The sequence below is a fragment of the Schistocerca gregaria genome, chromosome 1 (genome assembly GCF_023897955.1).
Source record: "Schistocerca gregaria isolate iqSchGreg1 chromosome 1, iqSchGreg1.2, whole genome shotgun sequence".
Classification (NCBI taxonomy): domain Eukaryota; kingdom Metazoa; phylum Arthropoda; class Insecta; order Orthoptera; family Acrididae; genus Schistocerca; species Schistocerca gregaria.
Window position 1 is genome coordinate 728,204,917 of NC_064920.1, and position 22,179 is coordinate 728,227,095.

The following is a 22,179-nucleotide window of genomic DNA, read 5'->3' on the forward strand; positions in this document are numbered from 1 at the left end:
TGTCTTGTATGACCAAGTATTATTCTTTGTACATTTTTGTACAATTTTGTATGTGTTATTCTTTGTACTAGTTAATGCAAAATTTTTTGTGTTCCTTTTGCACAAATTGTTTTCCATAAATTTGCATATACTTTTGGACCACATCCATACAATATTTACTGTCTATGGATGGATAAATAAAAATAAAATAAATAAATGCATGGGAGACCATTCTGAACCACAGTCACTGCTGCCTGATGGAAAGGATGTGGTTGACCATGGCCAACAATAGCAACAGATGACTGCCATGTTATGCAGTAGGCAAGAAGGCATCTACATCAAACAGCAAATTCAATTGCAACCACATTTAACGGAACTGCAAGGCAAGCAGTGCCACACTCCACAGTGGCATAGTGACTGCATGAAGAGGTTGTCTCTCTGCCTGTGTTCCATAGACACCCACACATCAGCGTCACCATTTGCTATGCTGTCAAGAGCATTGGGACTGGACCAATTAGAAGTGTGGTCATGTGCTCTTCTTGGACAAGAGCATTTAATCCATAGTGTTCAGTCTTCATAAGTAGAATTTTGTGCTCTACACAGTTGAATGCTTTGGAAAAATCACAGAAGATTCTAGCTGGGAACATTTTATTGTTTATGGATTCAAGGAGTTAGTTGACAAATGAGAAAATGGCATGTTCAGTTGAAGTACCCTTTTCGAATCCAAACTGATTTTTATTAAGAATTTTATTTCTATTAAGATGATCCACGATTCACTTGAACATTAATTTTTGTAGGATTTTAGAGTGACTTCCTAATAATGAATTTGGCTGGTAATAGGTAACATCAAACAGCTTGGCATTGTCGACTGTGGCAGTCGCTTTCCGTATTCTATACTGAACCCCACTACATCAAGTGGTGGAGGCGGTACGTGCACCTGATCTTTAATGTGTCCTCACAGAAAAAAGTCACATGGAGTGAAATCTGGTTATTGGCAAGGCCATTTCAGGAAACAGCTGTCCCCTTCTGTAGCACGGCCAATCCATTGATGCGACAGCTCTATGTTCAGGTACCCATGAACTTCACGATGAAAATGGGGTGGTGCCACATCCTGCTGAAACATGAACAGAGAGTCTGATTGCATTTGAGGCATCAGCCATTGCTGAGACATGTCCATGTAGAAATATCCTGTGACAGTGCTCTTGGTGAAGAAGAGTGGCCCATATAGTTTTTGATATGACAAGGCACAAAAAACATATACCTACGTGCAATCACGCTCAAATTCAGTGCATGCATGCGGTTGCTTTGTACCCCAGGTTCGAAAATTATGCCTGTTCACTTTCCCGTTTGAGTGAAAAGTGGCTTTGTTGCTAAAAATTAAGCGATCAATAATGCCTGTTGTGCTTCTGCACTAGCTCCAATTGGAATGGTTTTATAGACAGCTTCTGTTTGCAGCACTTTCCACTCTGTCATTGGAGCAATTTGAAGTTCACGGGATGCACAACGCTCCGATTTCTTTGGACTCCTTATGAAAGTCTCTCATATGTGTTCCACATTCACTTCACTCACACTGGAATGCTGGCTTCTCTTTGCAGGGCACAAGCAACCCGTCATAATGAATTTGTTGCGCCAGTGGTAAATGGCCTTCCTTGTTAGTGGCTTCTTGTCGTACTTGGTTCCAAACATCTGTTGAACTGCTATAGCGCACTTGTTTTTGTCGACCTCCAACACACAGAAAGCTCACTCTGTACCTGAACTCGTCATGTTTGCGACTAGAGCTGACTATTGGCAAATTACCAAATTATGCTGTGGCAGTATACATGAAAAACAAACTTTCAGGGTTTCTCTTCAAAATGACATACATATGATATCTGTACAATGTTTGGTTCTTGTGCAATAAATAATTGAAAGTGTTCCCAGTCTTTATGTACACCCTGTATTTACACTCTATTAGGTTTGATGATGGTCACCATAAAGGTAAAACTGGTCATCATTATTAAATAAATGATTATAGTGGTCTTGACTGTTTTATTAATTGATAATTTGTAGTAGATCACTGCCAGATCTCCAAGTCATGTTACCTAAAAAAAAATTAATTTGTGACTGGTCTGAGGGTTGTTTGGTAGAGGGGATGCAGGAGTCATTGCCAAAAGTAGAAGTAAGTCCTCATGAGTGCAAGGGAAGCGTGTTATGACACAATTTGTGTTGTGTATTAATGAATTGGAGGAAAATATGAATACCAACTCTTACAGATGATGCCAATATCTATATTGAGAAGTCCTGTCTGAAAGAGGTGTGCAAATATTCAGAGAGAACGTGGTAAGATTTAAAACTGTGCAAAGATTGGCAGGTTGCTATAAATGTTCAGAAATGTAAAGCTGTGCCCTTTACAAAACACAAAAATGCAGTATCCTGTGACTACAGTATTACTGAGTCACAACTGGAATCACAATTACCTGGGTGTAAAAATATGTAGGGATGGAAATAGAATGATCACATAGGCTCAGTCACAGGAAAACCAGATGCCAGACTTCAGGTCTTTGGTAGGGTACTAGGAAAATCAGCCAGTCTACAAAGGAAATTGCAGATAAAGCACTATTGCAACAACCTGGAATACTGCTCAAATGTGTTGGACCCATACCAAATAGGACTAGTAAGGGGTGCTAAGTGTATGCAAAGAAGGGTACCACAAATGGTCACAGGTTTGTTTGATCCATGGAAAAGTATCATGGAGATGCTGAAAAACCTGAACTGCCAGACGCTTAAAGGTAGATATCCAAATTGCATCAAATTCTATTCATAAACTTTCAAGAACCAGTATTAAGTCAATAATCTAGAACTATATTACAGCCTGCTACATATACATGATTAGACTGTTTACAGAGTACATAGAGGTATTCAAGCAATCATTCTTCCTATGCTCCATATTAAAATGAAAGTAGTATGTTATATAACTCTGGTGTGTGATAATCAGTTACAGATGTCTTTTTGTTTGTTCCTCTTATATTGATAAACAGTGCTATACTTTCACTTTTATATCTGGTGCACTTAAGTTGGTTATACTGTATGCTGTCTGAGACTTAAGCAGTGAGCTCTGTGGTACAGTGATCACCTTTTTATTGTTATGTTTGTGTGCATTATGTATGACATTTTTGTACCCTGTTAGTGAATAAAAGATTGTCAGTATCCTACAGTGAGAATCAGTGCTGTATTACTATGTGTGTTTTTTGTATCAAATAGGATGTAGCATCTGCCATGCACATCAGAGAGCTTTGTAGAATGTAGATGTAGAAAATGTGTGGAGCCAATATTTAACACACTTTTGTCGATTCACCACAGATTCAATGTGTGTGAAGGCATCCTGTTATTGATTATGGAAGAACGGTAGTATAGAGTTTTCATTCTTTTCTTGTTCTGGTCAGGTTTCGTCCAGTTTCTTCACTGATATTGCTGGGGAAAGACATGTACATGGTCTTTAGCACAGTGTTATACTTTCTGGATAGGAGTTAATACCAATATTGAAAACATTGGATAGTCTGAACCTTTAATTCAGTCAATAAAACAGTGCTGAAGCAATGATTTTTTGCCCTGGCCCAAGCCCAAGCACCCATAGAAATGATGTATATGAACTTTGCAAGCCCATTGAAGTGAGAAAATACCTCTTAACGGTGAACTCTATATCAGATTTCTGGTATGTGGCTCAGATATCAACAAAAACCTGCATACTGCAATACAGGCTCTGTCTAACAATTTTGTATCTGACAATGCTGGATGTTCCCATGCTATAGATCTGACACTAGCTCTAATGTCCTTCTGTAGATGCAATGTCAAAGGCATACACAACCTGACAAATAATCAGTTCCACTCAGTGTCCCATTCCAAAGTGTGTGTGTGTGGGGGGGGGGATCAGGATATGTAAAGCCCAGGTGAGTGAAATTGTGATAACAACAGCATCAGAGGAAGTACTTGCCAGCTTGCTCACCATTCACTGATTTTGGCCACACTCTGGAGTGACCATAGAACGTTGTCACTGGACATAGGAGGCATCAGATGTTACAAGTTGCAGCCAGCCAGAATCAGTTGATCTACCATCAGATTCAGCTGTGGCTGCAACAACAGAAGGTACAAAAACTCATTTACACACACACACACACACACACACACACACACACACACACACACACACACACACACGTGTTCTCTCTCTCTGTAACACTGACTAAAACACACACACACACACACACACACACACATGCATTCTCACTCTCTGTAACACTGACTAAAAACCCAAATATCTACAATTGTAGAATATTGGCCCGCCAACTAGAACAGGCCTCAGCCACCCGAAATTGACTATTTTTGTATTTGAGTGTTTGTTAGCAGGTACAATGAAACTGGTAATTAGTAATTTCTCTGTATCATCATTTCTTCCTTAACTGTTGCATGGGAAGTCAACTTCTTTCACCTACTATTTTCATTTGTTTCCTGTTTATCAGTCCTGCTTTCTGTTTTTACTTATTTATTTATTTATTTAGTCCTTCAAATCCTACATGTATAGAATATATAGAAGGATATTGGGCATGGTTAGATCTTTACAAGATAAAATACAGTTTGTATTACATTCCGAAGGATTAGATATTGAAGTAATTTAGCAAAGAATCATATATACAACAAACATTAGAGGCAACATACAAAATAGAATATTCATAATGCATCTTTATTTTTGTTGCTTGGTTTTTAGGTACTCGGTCAGACTGTAGAAGTGATGATCAATTAAATATGCTATATTCTTGAAGCATTTTATTTTTGGTTATAGTATATGTGTTTTGCTTTGTTGATAACCAACTGGAGTATTTTACAGTATTGGTGATAATTGAGTTTTGACTATTGACAGTATTGCGTCCTTTCAACTAGGTATGTCTCTCTCTTTTTACCAGTAAATTCTTTAATCCCATCTCCTATTTAACTGTACTGTCATTTTCAATGGACAAAGAGGCAAAGAGAAACAAGAACAGCTTTAAGAAAGAATTTAAATATTTTATTTACCAGCATTGGCTCTAAAAAATATTTCAGCTTTCTTCCTTCAAGTTCCCTTTGAACACCTCAAATGAGTTTCAAAGAAATTTTCTTCTTGGACAGAAACCCATTCAGTAATCTGTTTCATTGTCAAATGAAACATGTACTATCATGGATACATCTTTTGCTTATCTGTTCATCAGATAACAACAAGAATAGAGAAGTTAACTATAAATGATTATATACTAGAATATAAAAAAGAGGGTGTTGCCAGGTTTATAATGACAGGTGAGTTTAGTAAAAGTAAAATTTGTTGATGAGAACACAGAAGCATGTGCTTGTAAACAGAAACTACTAGGTATATCATTTAAGAATCATAGCTGTATACAATTCTCCAGTGGGAAAAAAAATCATTGTGATTCTAGACTAAGCTATCTGACATACAAATAGAAGCTGCTATTGGTCTATAATAATTTCAGTGTGGATTTTCTAAATGATTTTGAGAAGAGAAATTTGATTTCAGTAACTGATAAGAATGAAAAAGAGAAGATTCCCATACATGATAGTTTCTTTCTAGAGAAATTTAAGGTAAACAATTTAATGTTTCCTCACGAGTAAATGGATTTTTGGCTAACAGTGCAAAGCTCGTTATGATAAACAAGCCACTGCCATGACTATGGCAATGATCCCATGTCAAGATGTGCTTTCGTAATTTCACCTACTTCTGATAGAGCGGGACATTCCTGTGACAAGTCTGGGGTTGGATGTGCTGGGTGGACGCATAAGATAAGCTTTGTACTTCGACTTTCCACAGGTGTATGACACATGTGAATAAGGGTAGGTAGTAGGTGTGGCATAAGAATCAACCAGAACATTTTGTAGATCGGGTATGCAGTGGAATACCTTTTTTGAAAGGAGGGTGGGGGGGATTTAGGCGATGTTTCTTATGTCCAGGCAGGATGTTAATAGTTGAAGCCCAGGTGGAGGATATGGTTTAAGTTGCTCCACTCCAGAATGATACTGGGTAATGGATTGGGCTTTCCTTTGCAGGTTATTCATGGGGATGGTCGGAGAATTGAGAATATAGGTGAATATATGGTCCATATACAGGGTGTTTCAAAAATGACCGGTATATTTGAAACGGCAATACAAACTAAACGAGCAGCAATAGAAATACACCATTTGTTGCAATATGCTTGGGACAACAGTACATTTTCAGGCAGACAAACTTTCAAAATTACAGTAGTTACAATTGTCAACAACAGATGGCGCTGCGGTCTGGGAAACTCTATAGTACGATATTTTCCACATATCCACCATGCGTAGCAATAATATGGCGTAGTCTCTGAATGAAATTACCCGAAACCTTTGACAATGTGCCTGGCGGAATGGCTTCACATGCAGATGAGATGTACTGCTTCAGCTGTTCAATTGTTTCTGGATTCTAGTGGTACACCTGGTCTTTCAAGTGTCCCCACAGAAAGAAGTCACAGTGGTTCATGTCTGGCGAATAGGGAGGCCAATCCACACCGCCTCCTGTATGTTTCGGATAGCCCAAAGCAATCACACGATCATCGAAATAGTCATTCAGGAAATTAAAGACGTCGGCCGTGCGATGTGGCCGGGCACCATCTTGCATAAACCACGAGGTGTTCGCAGTGTCGTCTAAGGCAGTTTGTACCGCCACAAATTCACGAAGAATGTCCAGATAGCGTGATGCAGTAATCGTTTCGGATCTGAAAAATGGGCCAATGATTCCTTTGGAAGAAATGGCGGCCCAGACCAGTACTTTTTGAGGATGCAAGGACGATGGGACTGCAACATGGGGCTTTTCGGTTCCCCATATGCGCCAGTTCTGTTTATTGACGAAGCCATCCAGGTAAAAATAAGCTTCGTCAGTAAACCAAATGCTGCCCACATGCAAATCGCCATAATCAATCCTGTGCACTATATCGATAGCGAATGTCTCTTGTGCAGCAATGGTAGCGGCGCTGAGGGGTTGCCGAGTTTGAATTTTGTATGGATAGAGGTGTAAACTCTGGCGCATGAGACGATACGTGGACGTTGGCATCATTTGGACCGCAGCTGCAAAACGGCGAACGGAAACCCGAGGCTGCTGTTGGATCACTTGCTGCACTAGCTGCGCGTTGCCCTCTGTGATTGCCATACGTGGTCGCCCTACCTTTCCAGCACGTTCATCCATCACGTTCCCAGTCCGTTGAAATTTTTCAAACAGATCCTTTATTGTATCGCTTTTCGGTCCTTTGGTTACATTAAACCTCTGTTGAAAACTTCGTCTTGTTGCAACAACACTGTGTTCTAGGCATTGGACTTCCAACACCAGAAAAATCCTCTGTTCTAAGGAATAAACCATGTTGTCCACAGCACACTTGCACGTTGTGAACAGCACACGCTTACAGCAGAAAGACAACGTACAGAATGGCACACCCACAGACTGCGTTGTCTTCTATATCTTTCACATCACTTGCAGTGCCATCTGTTGTTGAAAATTGTAACTACTGTAATTTCGAAAGTTTGTCCGCCTGAAAATGTGCTGTTGTCCCAAGTATATTGCAACAAACAGTGTATTTCTATCGCTGCTCGTTTAGTTTTTATTGCCGTTTCAAATATACTGGTCATTTTTGAAACACCCTGTATATTTGACATACACATAGCAGATTTTTTTTTTTCAAGTGATGTGAATTGTATAATAAATCAAAACAAACATAAAGCAACAAAGTAAATCATAAATTATGTGTGAGAGACTTGTTGACTGGTTTTATGGAAGTGGTGTCTCGTTCAATATTTCTGTTTAATTTTTAAGAGAGAGTGAATAATAAAGAGAGAATCTTAAGAGTTATTTGATATACACATTCATGAAGACTTTAACTGGAATAAACCTATTTCGTAGCTTTTAAGCAACTCAGTTCAGCCAATTCTGTTACTACAATATTGGAGAGAAATGAATAATTAATTAAGATACTGCACTTATTTTCATTTGAGAATGTCCTATAGAATAATATTATTTTGTATATCATCATTCAAAAACAAAGTTTCTATTTCACAGAAGTATTCAATTAGACTAACACGTAGTGGTTTCCATAAAGTTCTTGTAGTCAGTTACTTAAAAAGTTTGGTATTTTAACGCCAACCACACACAACATGTATTATCTTGTGAAATTGGTTGTAAATAGCCGATCAGATTTCTTAATTACAATATTAGACGAAAAACTTCCTTTATGAATCATCAATAAAACTCATTATTACTTAGAAAGGGAGAATAACATTACATACAAAATATTCGACAATTTACTTTACGTTACAAAAGTCTCACAAAAAAGGCAAATTTGAAGGTAAGCTAAAAAGTCACTTCTGACAAATCCTTCAATTCCTTTGAAGAATTTTTATTTAGAAACTTGTAGCCCACTTAATGCAAATGATTATACAGTTATTTCTTTTATTAAATTACATACTTTTCTCTATTATATTAACACATTTTAGTAGCCAGTACATTTGCTGTATGACTTATGGTATAGCCTATTGTGCAAGTGCCTCATAGAACATGTAACTGATAAACTAAATAAATTATTGAAGATAGCAAAGGTTAGATACATGTAGTCAGTGATTCTTGCATTATGACCTGAATCCCTCATTGGGAACATCAAAAACTCCCTGTGTCATTAATCAAACACAAACTATGAGTCTACAGTGAATTCTGCATAATCTTATTAATAAATTTCTGCAGCTTAAGAGATTTCTACATCCCAAATAAGAGCTTTTTTTTTTTCAGCTGATCCATCTATTGCTGGTGGCAACAGAAACAACCAGTCGGGTAAGTGACAATTAGACACTTGTGAAATAAATGTATTTAGAAACTTTTAACTAATTATACAATGGAAAATCCAGGATTGAATGTAACAGTATTGTGAAAAGGACAGTTGCCACTCACCATATAGCGGAGATGCTGAGTCACTGATAAGCACAACAAAAAGACTCGGAAAGTGAGCTTTCGGTCAACAAGTCCTTTGCCAAACACACACACACACACACACACACACACACACACACACACACACACACACACACACACACATATGCACGCAAATACAACTCACACACACCCATGGCAACAGTCTCAGGCAGCTGGAGCCAGACTGTGAGTAGCAGCACATGATGAGCAAGGCAGTCAGATGGGGGAAAGTAGGAGGCTGGGGTGGAGATGGGGAGGGATAGCAGGGTGTGTGTGGGAGACAGTAAAGTGCTGCTGTGGGAGTGTGCAGGGATGAGATGGAGAGTAGGGCAGCTAGGTGCAGTCAGGAAGCTAGACAGTGGGCGGAGCAGAGGGGAGGATGTTCCAGAAAAGCAAAGAAGTGAAAAGACTGGGTGTTCTGGTGGGACAGAGGGCTGGAATGGGAACAGGGAAGGAGCTATATGGGGAAGGACACTGATTAACAAAGGTTGAGGCCAGAAAGGTTACGGGAACGTAGGATATATTGCAGGGAGAGTTCCTACCTGCACATTGTAGAAAAGCTGGTGTTGGTGGGGAGAATGGCACAGATTGTGAATCAGACAATGAAATGAATAACATGTTGTTGGCTGCATGCTCACAACAGAGTGGTCCAGTTGTCAATGGCCATACATGTGGACAGACAGCTTGTTAGTTGTCATGCCCACATAGAATGCAGCACACTGGTTGCAGCTTAGCTTGTAGATCAATGACTGGTTTCACAGGTAGCCCTGCCTCTGATGGGATAGAACTGGATTAGGTGGTGGTGGGAGGATGTGTAGGACAGGTCTTGCATTCAGATCTATTACAGAGATATGAGCCATGAGACAAGGGGTTGGGAGCAGGGATTGTGTAAGGATGGACAAGGATATTGTGTAGGTTTGGTAGGCAGTGGAGTACCAGTGTGAGAGGAGTGGTAAGGATAGTGAGTAGGGCATTTCTCATTTCAGTGCACAGTGAGAGGTAGTCAAAGACCTGGCGGAGAATGTAATTCAGTTGCTCCAGTTCTGGGTGGTACTGAGTCACAAGGGGAATGCTCCTCTGTGGCTGTGCAGTGGGACTTTGGGAGTTGGTGGGTGACTGGAAAGATAAGGCATGGGGGATCTGTTTTTGTACAAGGTTGGGAGGTTAATGTCGGTCTGTAAAGGCCTCAGTCAAACCCTCAGTATATTTTGAGATGGGCCATTCGCCACTACAGATGCAGTCTTAGCATGGAATGGGTGGCAGCTGGCGAAGTGGAAGTACTGCTGGTGGTTAGTATGTTTGATATGGACAGAAGTACTGATGTAGCCATCTTTGAGGTTTAGGTCAACATCAAGGAAGGTGGCTCGTTGGATTGAGGAGGACAAGGTGAAGCGAATGGGGATGGTGTTGAGGTTCTGGAGGAATGTGGATAGGGTGTCCTCACCTATGATCCAGATGATGAAGACGTCATCAATGAACCCAACAAGCCACCTTCCTCGATGTTGACCTCCACCTCAAATTCCCCTAACCCTCCTGACCTCAACCTCCATTAGTCATTGCCCTTACCCATCTAGCCCTCTTGGTGTCCCCCATTCCAGCACTACACAGATCTCTGTTCCACTAACACATCCAGTCTTTTCACTTCTTTCCTCTTCCACTCCCCCCAACTGCCCCAGGCCCCCTCTATCCCCATTCTCTCCATCTAACCTCCTGACTGCACCTAGCTGCCCTACTCTCCATTTCATCCCTGCACACTCCCACAGCAGCACTTTACTGTCCCTCACCCCTACCCTGCTATCCTTCCTCCTCTCCGTCCCATCCTCCTCCTTACGCCCACCCAATTGCCTGTCCCATTATGCTCTGCTATTCACAGTGTGACTCGAGCTGCCAGAGACTGTGGTCATGTGCGTGAAAGTTGTGTGTGTGTGTGTGTGTGTTGTGTGTATTTTTGACAAAGGTCTTCTTGGCTGAAAGCTCACTTTCAGACAGTCTTTTTGTTGTGCCTATCTGCGGCTCATCATCTCCGCTATATATCATTTTCACAATATTTTAACTAATTATAGTCTTGTATAGAATTATAGTATAGAAAATAATTTCCCCTGGAGTAATAAAGACCTGCTCATATAGCTTAAGGCACAATACAGTAGTCTGTGAGACCAGGAAATGAGCCAGAAATGGATTAAGTCTGTATGGCAAGGTAACCACTATTGGTTTGGAACATTCGCCAACCAGAATTTGCTTTTAATGTAGCTTTCCTCCCTTGTTTAGGAAAATGTTGAGCTGGTCCCCAGTCTCTGCCTCAAAAACACAAATATTTAACACTCAGAACTAAGTTTATGTGATTCACAGACAGGCAGTGCACACAACTTCCCTCCCTTAGGTTAATTGATGATTGAAGCAAAGGAAGGGCAACCTGTCCACAAATTTAAATAAAAGAGTTTTGGCAAATCATGATAACAGTGGCACATGTATCACAAGGTACATGCTAGGAAAGAAAAGAAAGGAAGATCAGTATTTAACATGAAGAAAATTGTCAGTTTCGTTTCAACGGTGCCATCCAAGCATTTGCTTAAGCAGTTTAGAGGAATCATAGAAAAACCTAAAGCTAGATGGTGGATAGGGAATTGAACTGACACTTAGAATGTGAGTCCATTGTGCTAACCACTGTGCCACCTTGGTCAGCTACATGTTAGGGAAGAGCTTCCTAGTCTGTGAAACATTTAAAAAAAATAATGCTAAAGAAAGAAAGGAAGAAAAAATTAGGATTTAATTGATTCATTGAAGGCCAGAAATCTTGTATTGTGTTTCCACAAAGATATTGGGCTGATGACACAAAATGACTAATATACACTGATCAGCCAGAACATTATGACCACCTACCTAACAGCCAGAATGTCCGCCTTTGTCTCAGATAACAGTGGTGACACATTGTGGTATGGAAGGAGTGAGGCTTGGTGTGGGTCACTGGAGGGAGTTGACACCACATCTGCGCCCATGTCACCAAATTCTTGTAAATTTGGTGGAGGGGGGGGGGGGGGGAGGAGTGGCGATGACGATATTCCTTCACCATCATGGGCCTTGCATGAGCTTCACTGCACCCATGGAAGTCCACGTGAATGTTACCCAGAGCATAATGGGGCTGCCGCTAGCTTGTCTCCGTCCCACAGTACAGGTGTCAAGGAGCTGTTTTCCTCTATGCAGTCCCATTGGCATGATGAAGAAGGTATCATTATTCATCAGACCATGCAATGCACTGCCACTGTGCCAATGTCCAGTGCCAACGGTCATGTGCCCATTTCATTAGTAGCTGCTGAAGTTAAGGTATTAACATTGGCACACACATGGGTCATCGGCTGTAGAGGCCCATCATTAGGAGTGTTCAATGCACTTCAGACACACTTGCACTCTGCCCAACATGTTAGTGCCATCACGGTTCACCACCTGCCTTGTTTTACCAGTCTGCCCAGCCTACGACATGTAACATGTGCAATGATGGGTGGCAGCCCAAACCCATGACATCTGGATTTAGCTTCACCTTGGATTTCCCCCATGTTGAAGACACTTACCACATCACTCCTTGAACACCCAGCAAGCTGTACAGTTTCCAATGTCCCCATGCCAAGGCTCTGGGCCATCACAATCTACCTTTGGTCAGATTCACATAGATCATGCACTTTCCCTATTCTACACAAGGACAGCAAGCTCACTGATACTACATGTGTGTCTACTAGCAGTCATTCCTTGCCAGGTGACAGTGCTGTCACCTGGATGTGTTTCTATCCATGGTAGGTCAGTGGTCATAATGCTCTGGCAGATAAGTGTATATGGTCTTTCTCTCCATGAAAATAGAGCAGATGCGACAACGGAAAAGTTTGGTATTTGCAACACACAGGACCTTATACCTTAAACAGCTAATAAACAAAGATTAGTCCCAAAATTGACAGTGATCCTGACATATAAGAATTTCAAAGCACACAGTAGCTATGTTGATAAATAAAATTTTAAATAATACAAAATAATATGTACATAGATTGTGATGCATATAAATAATTTAAACATGTGGTATAAACTTACATATTACCCAAAAAGCAGTTAAATCTTTGGCATTGTAATTGATACATCTGTGTCTTCACTTACTGAGAAGAATCAGTGCCACAGTAAATATGACTATAGAGTTTGTTTAAGGACTTTGTGCCTTTAATAACTTTTATTTCCCCAGGAGTTTATTAAAAAATTTCAAACCTATGTGGAATGACTCTTCTAACACATTTTTGTGTGGATTGTATGAAAGTTTCTGTTGTTGCTATGGCCATGGACATCACAATTTCTCTCCAGACTTGTCATTATCAGTTGCATTTGATTTGAAAAACAAAATGGTTTTTTGTATATAAATGAATGGCAGTGGAAGTAAGTTAAGTACTCTGAAAGTAGATTTACATGAAACCCTTATTATTCTAATAAGCTTCTTTTGGTTGTGCCATTGATGATGAGGTCATTAGAGATGAGTGGTCATTAGAGACAAGTTCCTGAACTTTTCTTGATGAATAAATTGAGCAAATGCTTTATTTATTTTTCTTCGTTGCCTCAGAAAGTAATTTAGTAAGACAACAGAAAGTGAAAGTATCCTAAATAAGCTAGCACCCTTGTCTTCAATGAACATAAGGTGAGGCACTTAACGAAAATCATACGAAGGTAAGTTTCTTCTTTGGTTGATAACCTGCCACACATTTCTTCATTATTTCATTTATCTGTTGATTCCATTTTAAGATGTTGTCAGGCTTCATTTGAAGGCTGTTTTTATTTATGTGGTGCAGTATGAAAAAGTGACATGCTTTCCAGCTGTGTGCATCATTCTAACCACTGGTACCTTCTCCTGTATTTCAAATACATCCCTCCCATGCCAATAGTGTCTCTATAGCAGCATATTGTAAAGCATATAAGACTGAAAGAAAATGAAGCAAGACAGTCACAGACATTGATTTGTGACTAAATCTCACAGTTTCCTCATGAAACATAACACTCATGCCATTTCTCTGCAGTCATGGTAAATATGTTTATCTAGTTTAGTTTAGAATTAATATGAATTCTCAAGAATTTTACTGATTTCTCTTCTGTGTCTCTGTTTAATCTGAACAGAAATTGTGTTTTTTTCTGGCCTGCAGAGAATTTATTGTGCAAACAAATTCAGTGTTGCTTCCAGGATTTTCAGCATGGCAAGCTGAAACTCCGTGGGTCATGACATGCCTTAATTAGTTTGGATGCATCTGCCTAGTAGATAAGTGACAATTCTCCTACTTAAGTACATGAATAATTTAAATAATTTACTGTGCCACTGGAGTAGAAACATCGAAGCACTGAGCTCTGTGACTCACCTGTCTTTGTTGCCTACACAGGAACACGTATACTATTAACCAAAAATAAGCTGCCTGCTGCTATTAAAATAAGACAATTACAGCTAAATAGGAGTTACTTATTTCATAAATCCAAGTTTTTCAAGAAGTCAGTATATATTTGAAAAATTTATAAGCCACGGAATAACGTAGAGAGAGAGGTAAAAATTGACACACATGCTTGGAATGGCATGGGGTTTTATTAGAACCGAAAAAAAAAGTTCACAAAATGTCCGACAGATGAACGTCGTTTGGTGATGATCGTGTGCTCAGCTGCCACTTTTGTCATCCTTGGACTCCCAGGCCCCCAGACCTCAGTCCGTGCGATTATTGGCTTTGGGGTTACCTGAAGTGGCAAGTGTATCGTGATCGACTGACATCTCTAGGGATGCTGAAAGACAACATCCAACACCAATGCCTCACCATAACTCCGGACATGCTCTACAGTGCTGTTCACAACATTGTTCCTCGACTACAGCTATTGTTGAGGAATGATGGTGGACATATTGAGCATTTCCTGTAAAAACATCATCTTTGCTTTGTCGTACTTTGTTATGCTAATTATTGCTATTCTGATCAGATGAAGCATCATCTGTCGGACATTTTTTGAACTTTTTTATTTTTTTGGTTCTAATAAAACCTCATGTCATTACAAGCATGTGTGTCAATTTGTACCTCTCTATCTACATTATTCCGTGATTTATTTAGTTTTCAAATTTATACTGACTTTTTGATCACCCGGTATATCTAGGGAATGTAATAAACAAGTGTACTAAGATCACATAACGTGAAGGAAACTGTATTCTTATTTCCAGATGCAACTAGCATTTGATAATCAATTTCAAGGACAATGGTAGGGGTAGCATTCTTTCCTTGTCACAATTCAGATTGACTACTGGAGAGAAGATCATGGTTTTTAGGATAGTTTCATAGTTGACTGTATTTCATGAATTCAAATATCTTTTGAGGAAATTGGGACAATGAAATTGATTAATAGATCTGTGAAACTTAATTATGCACTTAAGAAATGTCTGGTATTATCTCAAAAATTTTCAGTGTCTCTGAGAAAACTAAATTCTTAATACTTATATAGTAGAGAGTGGTTTACAGATAAGAAGTATTGCTTTTTAAATTATATTTTTGGATGGCCAATAATAATACATGTGTTTATGGTGTCAGAACTTAAGAGCATAATGAACCTTTCATTGTGCAGTGAAGTTTGCACTGTTTTGAAACTTCTTAGCAGATTAAAACTATATGCTGGACTGGGATTCAAAACATCCAGCCTTTCATGATAAACACACTTATTGAAGCTGATTGGCTACACAATTTTAAGTTACTGGGTAGTTTCAAACCTTACAAACAGCTTTTACAATACCGGTAGGTATTAAAATAAAACCATTTTAATTTTTCTTTTTATTACAATCCTAATAATTTTAACATGTTCAAAAATAAAAAGAAGTGTTGGAACCTTACGTCATGCTTCGTGATGCCTTCTTTGTAGATATCAGTTTCTGAATAAGTTTACATAGTATATTGTATGCCTTCTTTTGTGTTATGCAACATGGATGATTAATATTATTTTGTTTCAGCTAAACCATTAATTGTAGGTGGCAGTAGAGCTCAAATAGGTAAGTGATGCTAAAATTTTAATGAAATAAATATTTTTCAATATTGTAAGAAATGAAACAGATGCTGAAATATTTTAATTACATTGAGGTTTGTAATATAGAAGGAAAGTTCTGGTAGAATGTAAATAGTTTAGAAGTAAGGGAGACCACTCATTGAAAAGTGGAAGTATTGAATCATCAACAGGCACATGCAAAAAGACAAGAAACTTGCTAGCTTTAGGAGTATGTTCTCATACTCAAAACACACACAGACAAACACACACACATGCCCCTACATAGTGCCCGCTTGACACACAGTGCCAGAATACCAGGAATGCAGTTTGGCAGGTGGACTTGGATGGGGTGGGAGTTGTGTCAGGTGGGGTGGGTAGAAAGAGAGACAGGCAGGAGGCAGCAAGAAGGATTGGAGGTGGGTAGATCACAGCTTGGAGAGATTCAGCTGGTTTGCTGGCTATGGATGTGGAAGGGAAGGGACGCTAGTGCCAGGGTAGGCATGTGATGCTCGAGTGTCAGTGCTCGGGGGGGGGGGGGGGGGGGGGGCAGGGGGAGCAGCACATTATGAAGATGATATGGAGGTGAGTTAGGAGAGGGTGATAGGAAGAGGAAGGGGAAGCTGTAGAGTGGAGGGAGTGGTGACAGCCATTTGACGGAGATGAGACAGGATGATTCGAAGAGCAAAGGATGCTTTTTCATGATTCACACCATCTGGATCCACACCGCCAGCTTTTCTGAACTACATGGATGGATGAATGAAATTACAGTGAAATCCAGACCTTTTTAGCTGCTTCCAGGCATTGATAAATATCAACAGGGACAGTTGAAAATGTGTGCCCCAACCAGGACTTGAACCTGGGATCTCCTGCTTACATGGCAGATGCTCTATCCAACCGAGCCATCAAGGACACAGAGGATAGTGCAATGGCAGGGACTTAAGTCTGGCATGCTCCCCGTGAGACCCATATTTTCAGCTTATTGTCCACACACTACATTTGTAGTGCCATCTTCATATTCATATACCTGGATGGAAGTTATCCTTGAAACACAACCTTCACTTCCAGAATCACCCTGACTTCAGTCTCTGTTAACAAACTGCTCACAACCCTCCACCCAACAGGTTCCCTTTCCTCTGTCCTATCGTTCTCTCCCACTTCACCTCTCCACATCAACTTCATTGTGCACTACTCTCCACAGGTTCCAACATCTGTGCATCACATGCCTAGACCGCACACTTGCCACCCCTCCCTCCCACATTCCTAGACAGCAAACCGGTGGCCTCCCTCCAAGATGCTAATTACCAACCCCAGTCCCTCTGCCTGCCATTCTCTTCCTCTACCATACCTGACACAACCTCGCCGGCTGTTGTGGCCGAGCGGTTCTAGGTGCTTCAGTCTGGAACCGTGCGATCGCTACCGTTGCAGGTTCGAATCCTGCCTCGGGCATGGATGTGTGTGATGTCCTTAGGTTAGTTAGGTTTAAGTAGTTCTAAGTTCTATGGGACTGATAACCTCAGATGTTAAGTCCCATAGTGCTCTTTTGTGTGTGCCTGTCGATGACTCAAACACATCTGCTTTGCGGTGAGTGTCTGCTTTACTCCTGAAGTATTTATATTACAGGAAATACGCTGATGAGCCAAAACATTATGACCATCTATGTTGGTTCATCTTTGAAAAACAATATGGCAGTGATTCTGCATGCCGTGGATTCAACAAATCAAAAGGGGTAGAACACAACAGGGGCCATCTTGGAAATCATTGTCCAAACCTTAACAGCTTTTGAAAATAATAACATGGTATCACTGGTATTATGTGACCTAAGCAAAGCTTTCGATTGCATTCCTGTTGACATACTACTGGGGAAACTAGAGTTGTATGGGGTGAGAGGGAGCACTTTATCTGTGATAAATTCTTATTTAAGTAACCGAAAACAATTCGTTTCAGTCAGAAATTTAAATTGTTCCATCATGGAAATCAGCACAGGTGTACCACAAGGGTCTATCCTTGGACCAATCTTCTTCATTGTCGCTATTAATGATTTACCTAAAAATATAGCTCACCCTGTTGTGTGTTATGCTGACGATACAACACCACTTACCACACATTAGAACATTTCAGATCTGAATAACCTAACAAAAGAAACACTAGATAAGGCCCTGGACTGGTTTGCAGCCAATAATCTCCTATGCAACCCTGTCAAAACAGAACTTTTAATGGGAACATCAAATGAAGTAGGCAATAAGTCAGTAAAACTCTTAGGTATTCACACTGACTCAAAACTATATTGGGAGGAACATGTCAATCATGTATGTGAAAAAATATCACGGGTGGCATACCTTCTCTTGAAACTAAGGGAGGTAGTGAGCTTGGAGTACCTCAGGGTGACATACTTTGGGCTATTTCAGTCACATATTTCATACAGTCTGATTATATGGGGGCACTCCCCTCACATCAAAAACGTATTGAAATTACAAAAAAAAGTCATACGTATAATATGTAAAAGAGGTCATAGGGAGCACTGTAATCCTCTTTTTTCCAGACTCAGAATACTTACAATTATAAATTTATACATCTATGTGTCTGTACTCTATATTAAAAATAATATTTCAGAATTTATTGCCAGAAGAGAAATGCACGAACACAACACCAGGGCTAACGGTAATTTAGACAGATTTAGACAGATTTAGACAGATTAGTGAGAACAGGAAATTCCCACAAAGTTAACCCACTCAAAATGTTCAATAAACTGCTAATTCATGTTCAGTCTATGGATACAAATTCTTTTAAAATTAAGTGGTACAGCTGGCTGTCAGATCATCCCTTCTATGACATTAAAGAATTCTTTGAGATGCCCGAGGAGAAAATAAGCATTTAAAAGTTGTCTGTAGTTAAACATATTATTTTGTGCTGTGGTTAATCGTGTGTAATTACAAAGTTTATACTATAAACAATAAAATACCATATTATATTAGATTATAAGATAGCTTGTTGTGTTAGCTTTTAAAAGCTATCCTTTGTGATTTGGTACACTGCCATGCTTCAAATGTATTCTATAATGTATTGACAGAAGTTCATTTTATTATTCTGTATGTACTAGTACATCTTGTATGACAAAGCCAATATCATTGTAAAATGATCTACAGTGAATAAAATTCTTGATTCTTAGTAGGTTTCCGAAGGTATGTGGCACAGATGCTTATGCACAAGCCATGCAATTCCAGTAAATTATGAGCCAGTGGATTGTAGGTGCATAACTGGCACATGATAGTGTCCCAGTTGTGGTCTGCTTGAGCACTTTTCATAGATATTCATGACTGTATCACATGAACAGCTGACCAGCTTCACCATTTCTGGGATACTCGTTTACAGGTGCCAGGCAATAACAATCTCCTCTTTATCAGAGTCCCTTATTTCAGTGGATTTCCCCATTTACAGCTTGTATCATTGATAGAATAAGTCTGCATTCATCTCTTTTCCACTTATATTCTTTCTTTACTGCACCATGGGCCCTCAACACCACCAGATGGCACTCAACTTTGTGAAGGGCAGTGGTCATAATGTTTTGGCTCATCAGTTTAATATTCAACAATTATGTTATACACAGATTTATGTACTCTTAAAATAAAATCAGGTAACTGTTAGTTACAAGAAAAACAGTGGCTCATCAGTGTAATATTCAACGATTAATTTATACAGGGCTTATCTACACTTAAAATAAAATCAGATAAATGCTAGTTGCAAGAAAAGAATTGCTCATTATCTTCTGTCCCACAATGAAGTGAGCATTAAATCCTTCCCACAGTTTCTGCACATCACCCATACATGGCAAAGTACTGTTTGCTAACCTGTAGAATAGTTTTCTACGCAGTGCTATGTCAACTCATGAATTTTCTGTTGTACAGAGATGAACCATGGAGCTACTTGGTTGTAAATTTTTGCAGAATTAATCTGACTACAGCCATAGATATGAAATATGGAAACATTAAAAATTCAGAAGAACCTTAGTAGCCGGTAGAAACAAATCTGTAAATAAATAAATGTATATGATTAATAAACTAATAAAGTACATAAACTGGAACGTTTATAAGATAGAAATATTATGGTCATACCCTGAATTAAATATGTAACTGAAATTCTGTGGTGTCCAACGGAATGGCATGCTAAACTGAAATCAACACATAGATTAACTACTCAAAAAAATTATTTTGGTATGGTATGTTTTGCACTTTTAAGTACTTGAGGTTTTGTTTGCTTGGAAATGAGGCTGTTAATTTATTTGAATCCTCTCACTCCCTGCTATCTTATGGAATTATCTTCTGAGTCTCTGCAGCTGAAGTAATTAAAGTATTTATTCAACAGAAGTGAGCAGTAAGAACATTGTATAAAGTCAAAACTACACATGTTACAAAGGTTTCTCTGTACATTTCAAAATTATTATGTTCATTTTTCAATCCATTTATTTTTAATTATAGATTTTTGCTAATAATAAAAATAAGCTTGAGCTGAGCAAAGATTCACACACCACCAATATGAGATTCAAAATAATTTTAATTTATACTTTGCCTCCTTTCCTACATATGAGGGAGATGCACTGTATTTTTTGGAAAAGACTTCAACAAACCATCATCAGTTGTAAATCCCTAGAAATTCATATTATGAAAAATACTGTATTAGCATCTTTCTGCAAATTTTCTTATTATCCAGTTTAAAGTAAGGTATTCAAGATATCTGTCAGCAGCAGGACATGTAAAAGTGTTCATTGTAAGTGGTTTTGTACTGCTGTTGCATGATACTCACTTATTATTTGATTAATATCAGTACAGTCACACAGTAAAATGTACATAGCAGGTAGTTAATATAATTGAGGAAACAGCAGTAGTGGTGTTTCTACTGATTTTATTGCATTAAATGCAGCATGTATAAGCATCAGTAGGATATCACAGGAATAAAATATACAGCTTTTGAGAACGAAACATAAAAACTTGCCTATACAATTTAGACATTGTTGCTACCTTTTATAATTTTGAGTGTATGGAATCAGAATGTTTTTGTTTCAGTGCTCTAGAGAAGCAGTAAGTGAGTGATGAGGTTAGGCAGATTCTAGGGAATGGTACACACAAGATACAGAATATCATGAGAGTTGAACTTCTCATATCCATCAAATTTCTTACTTAATAACTTTAATGCATCTGCTGGAGATCTTAGGTTTATCTATAAAATAGTCATTAAATCTGGAGTAATATATTATGACATTTAAATTTTACTTCCAGGAGAGATTCCGTGGCAAGTGTCAATACACGAAAACAATAGACATCTATGTGGTGGCTCTATTTTGGACTCTGAATGGGTGCTGACAGCGGCACATTGCTTTCTGGATAACGACCCTAGTCCATACCTTGTAAGTAACATTTGTGAAAAAAACCAACATTTAAACAATGGAAAATGCAGGATGGAATGTAACAGTATGAGAGAAGGAATGTTGCTACACACACACACACACACACACACACACACACACACACACACACACACACACACACACGTGCAACTTGCACACACCTCTGCAGTCTCAGAGAGCTGAAACTATACTGCGAGCAGGAGCACCAGTCCATAATGACAGTGGCGACTGGGTGGGGTGTAAGGAATCGGCTGGGTTAGAGAGGGGAAGGGATAGTATGGTGGGAGTGGCGGAGAGTGAAGTGTTGCAGTTTAGACGGAGGGTTGGAGAGAAGGTGTGGAGGGAGGAGGGGGTAAGTAGCGGAAAGGAGAGAAATAAAAATAAAAATAAAAGAAATTAAAAGACTGGATGTGGTGGTGAAATGATGGCTGTGTAGTGCTGGAATGGGAACAGGGAGGGGGCTGGATGGGTGCGGACAGTGACTAACAAAGGTTGAGGCCAGGAGGGTTATGGGAACATAGGATGTATTGCAGGGAAAGTTCCCACCTGTGCAATTCAGAAAAGCTGGTGTTGGTGGGAAGAATCCATATGGTACAGGCTGTGAAGCAGTCATTGAGATGAGGAGTATCATGTTTGGCAGTGTGTTCAACTATAGGGTGGTCCACTTGTTTTTTGGCCACAGTTTGTCGGCGGCCTTTCTTGCAGACAGGACACCTTGTTGGTTGTCATGCCTACATAGAATGCAGCACAATGGTTGCAGCTGAGCTTGTAGATCACATGACTGGTTTCACAGGTAGCCATG

At 39.4% G+C, this 22,179-nt stretch overlaps 1 protein-coding gene across 2 annotated transcripts in view; it reads left to right on the forward strand.

Moving 5' to 3' along the window:
• LOC126266870 (trypsin-1-like) overlaps positions 1–22,179 on the forward strand; it is a 173,300-nt gene that overhangs the window by 56,314 nt on the left and 94,807 nt on the right. For both annotated transcript variants that reach the window (XM_049971504.1, XM_049971515.1), the window contains exons 2-4: positions 8,786–8,827; positions 15,948–15,986; positions 21,250–21,377. In XM_049971504.1, the coding sequence (XP_049827461.1) occupies positions 8,786–8,827; positions 15,948–15,986; positions 21,250–21,377 (209 nt within the window). The remainder of the gene's footprint in view (positions 1–8,785; positions 8,828–15,947; positions 15,987–21,249; positions 21,378–22,179) is intronic.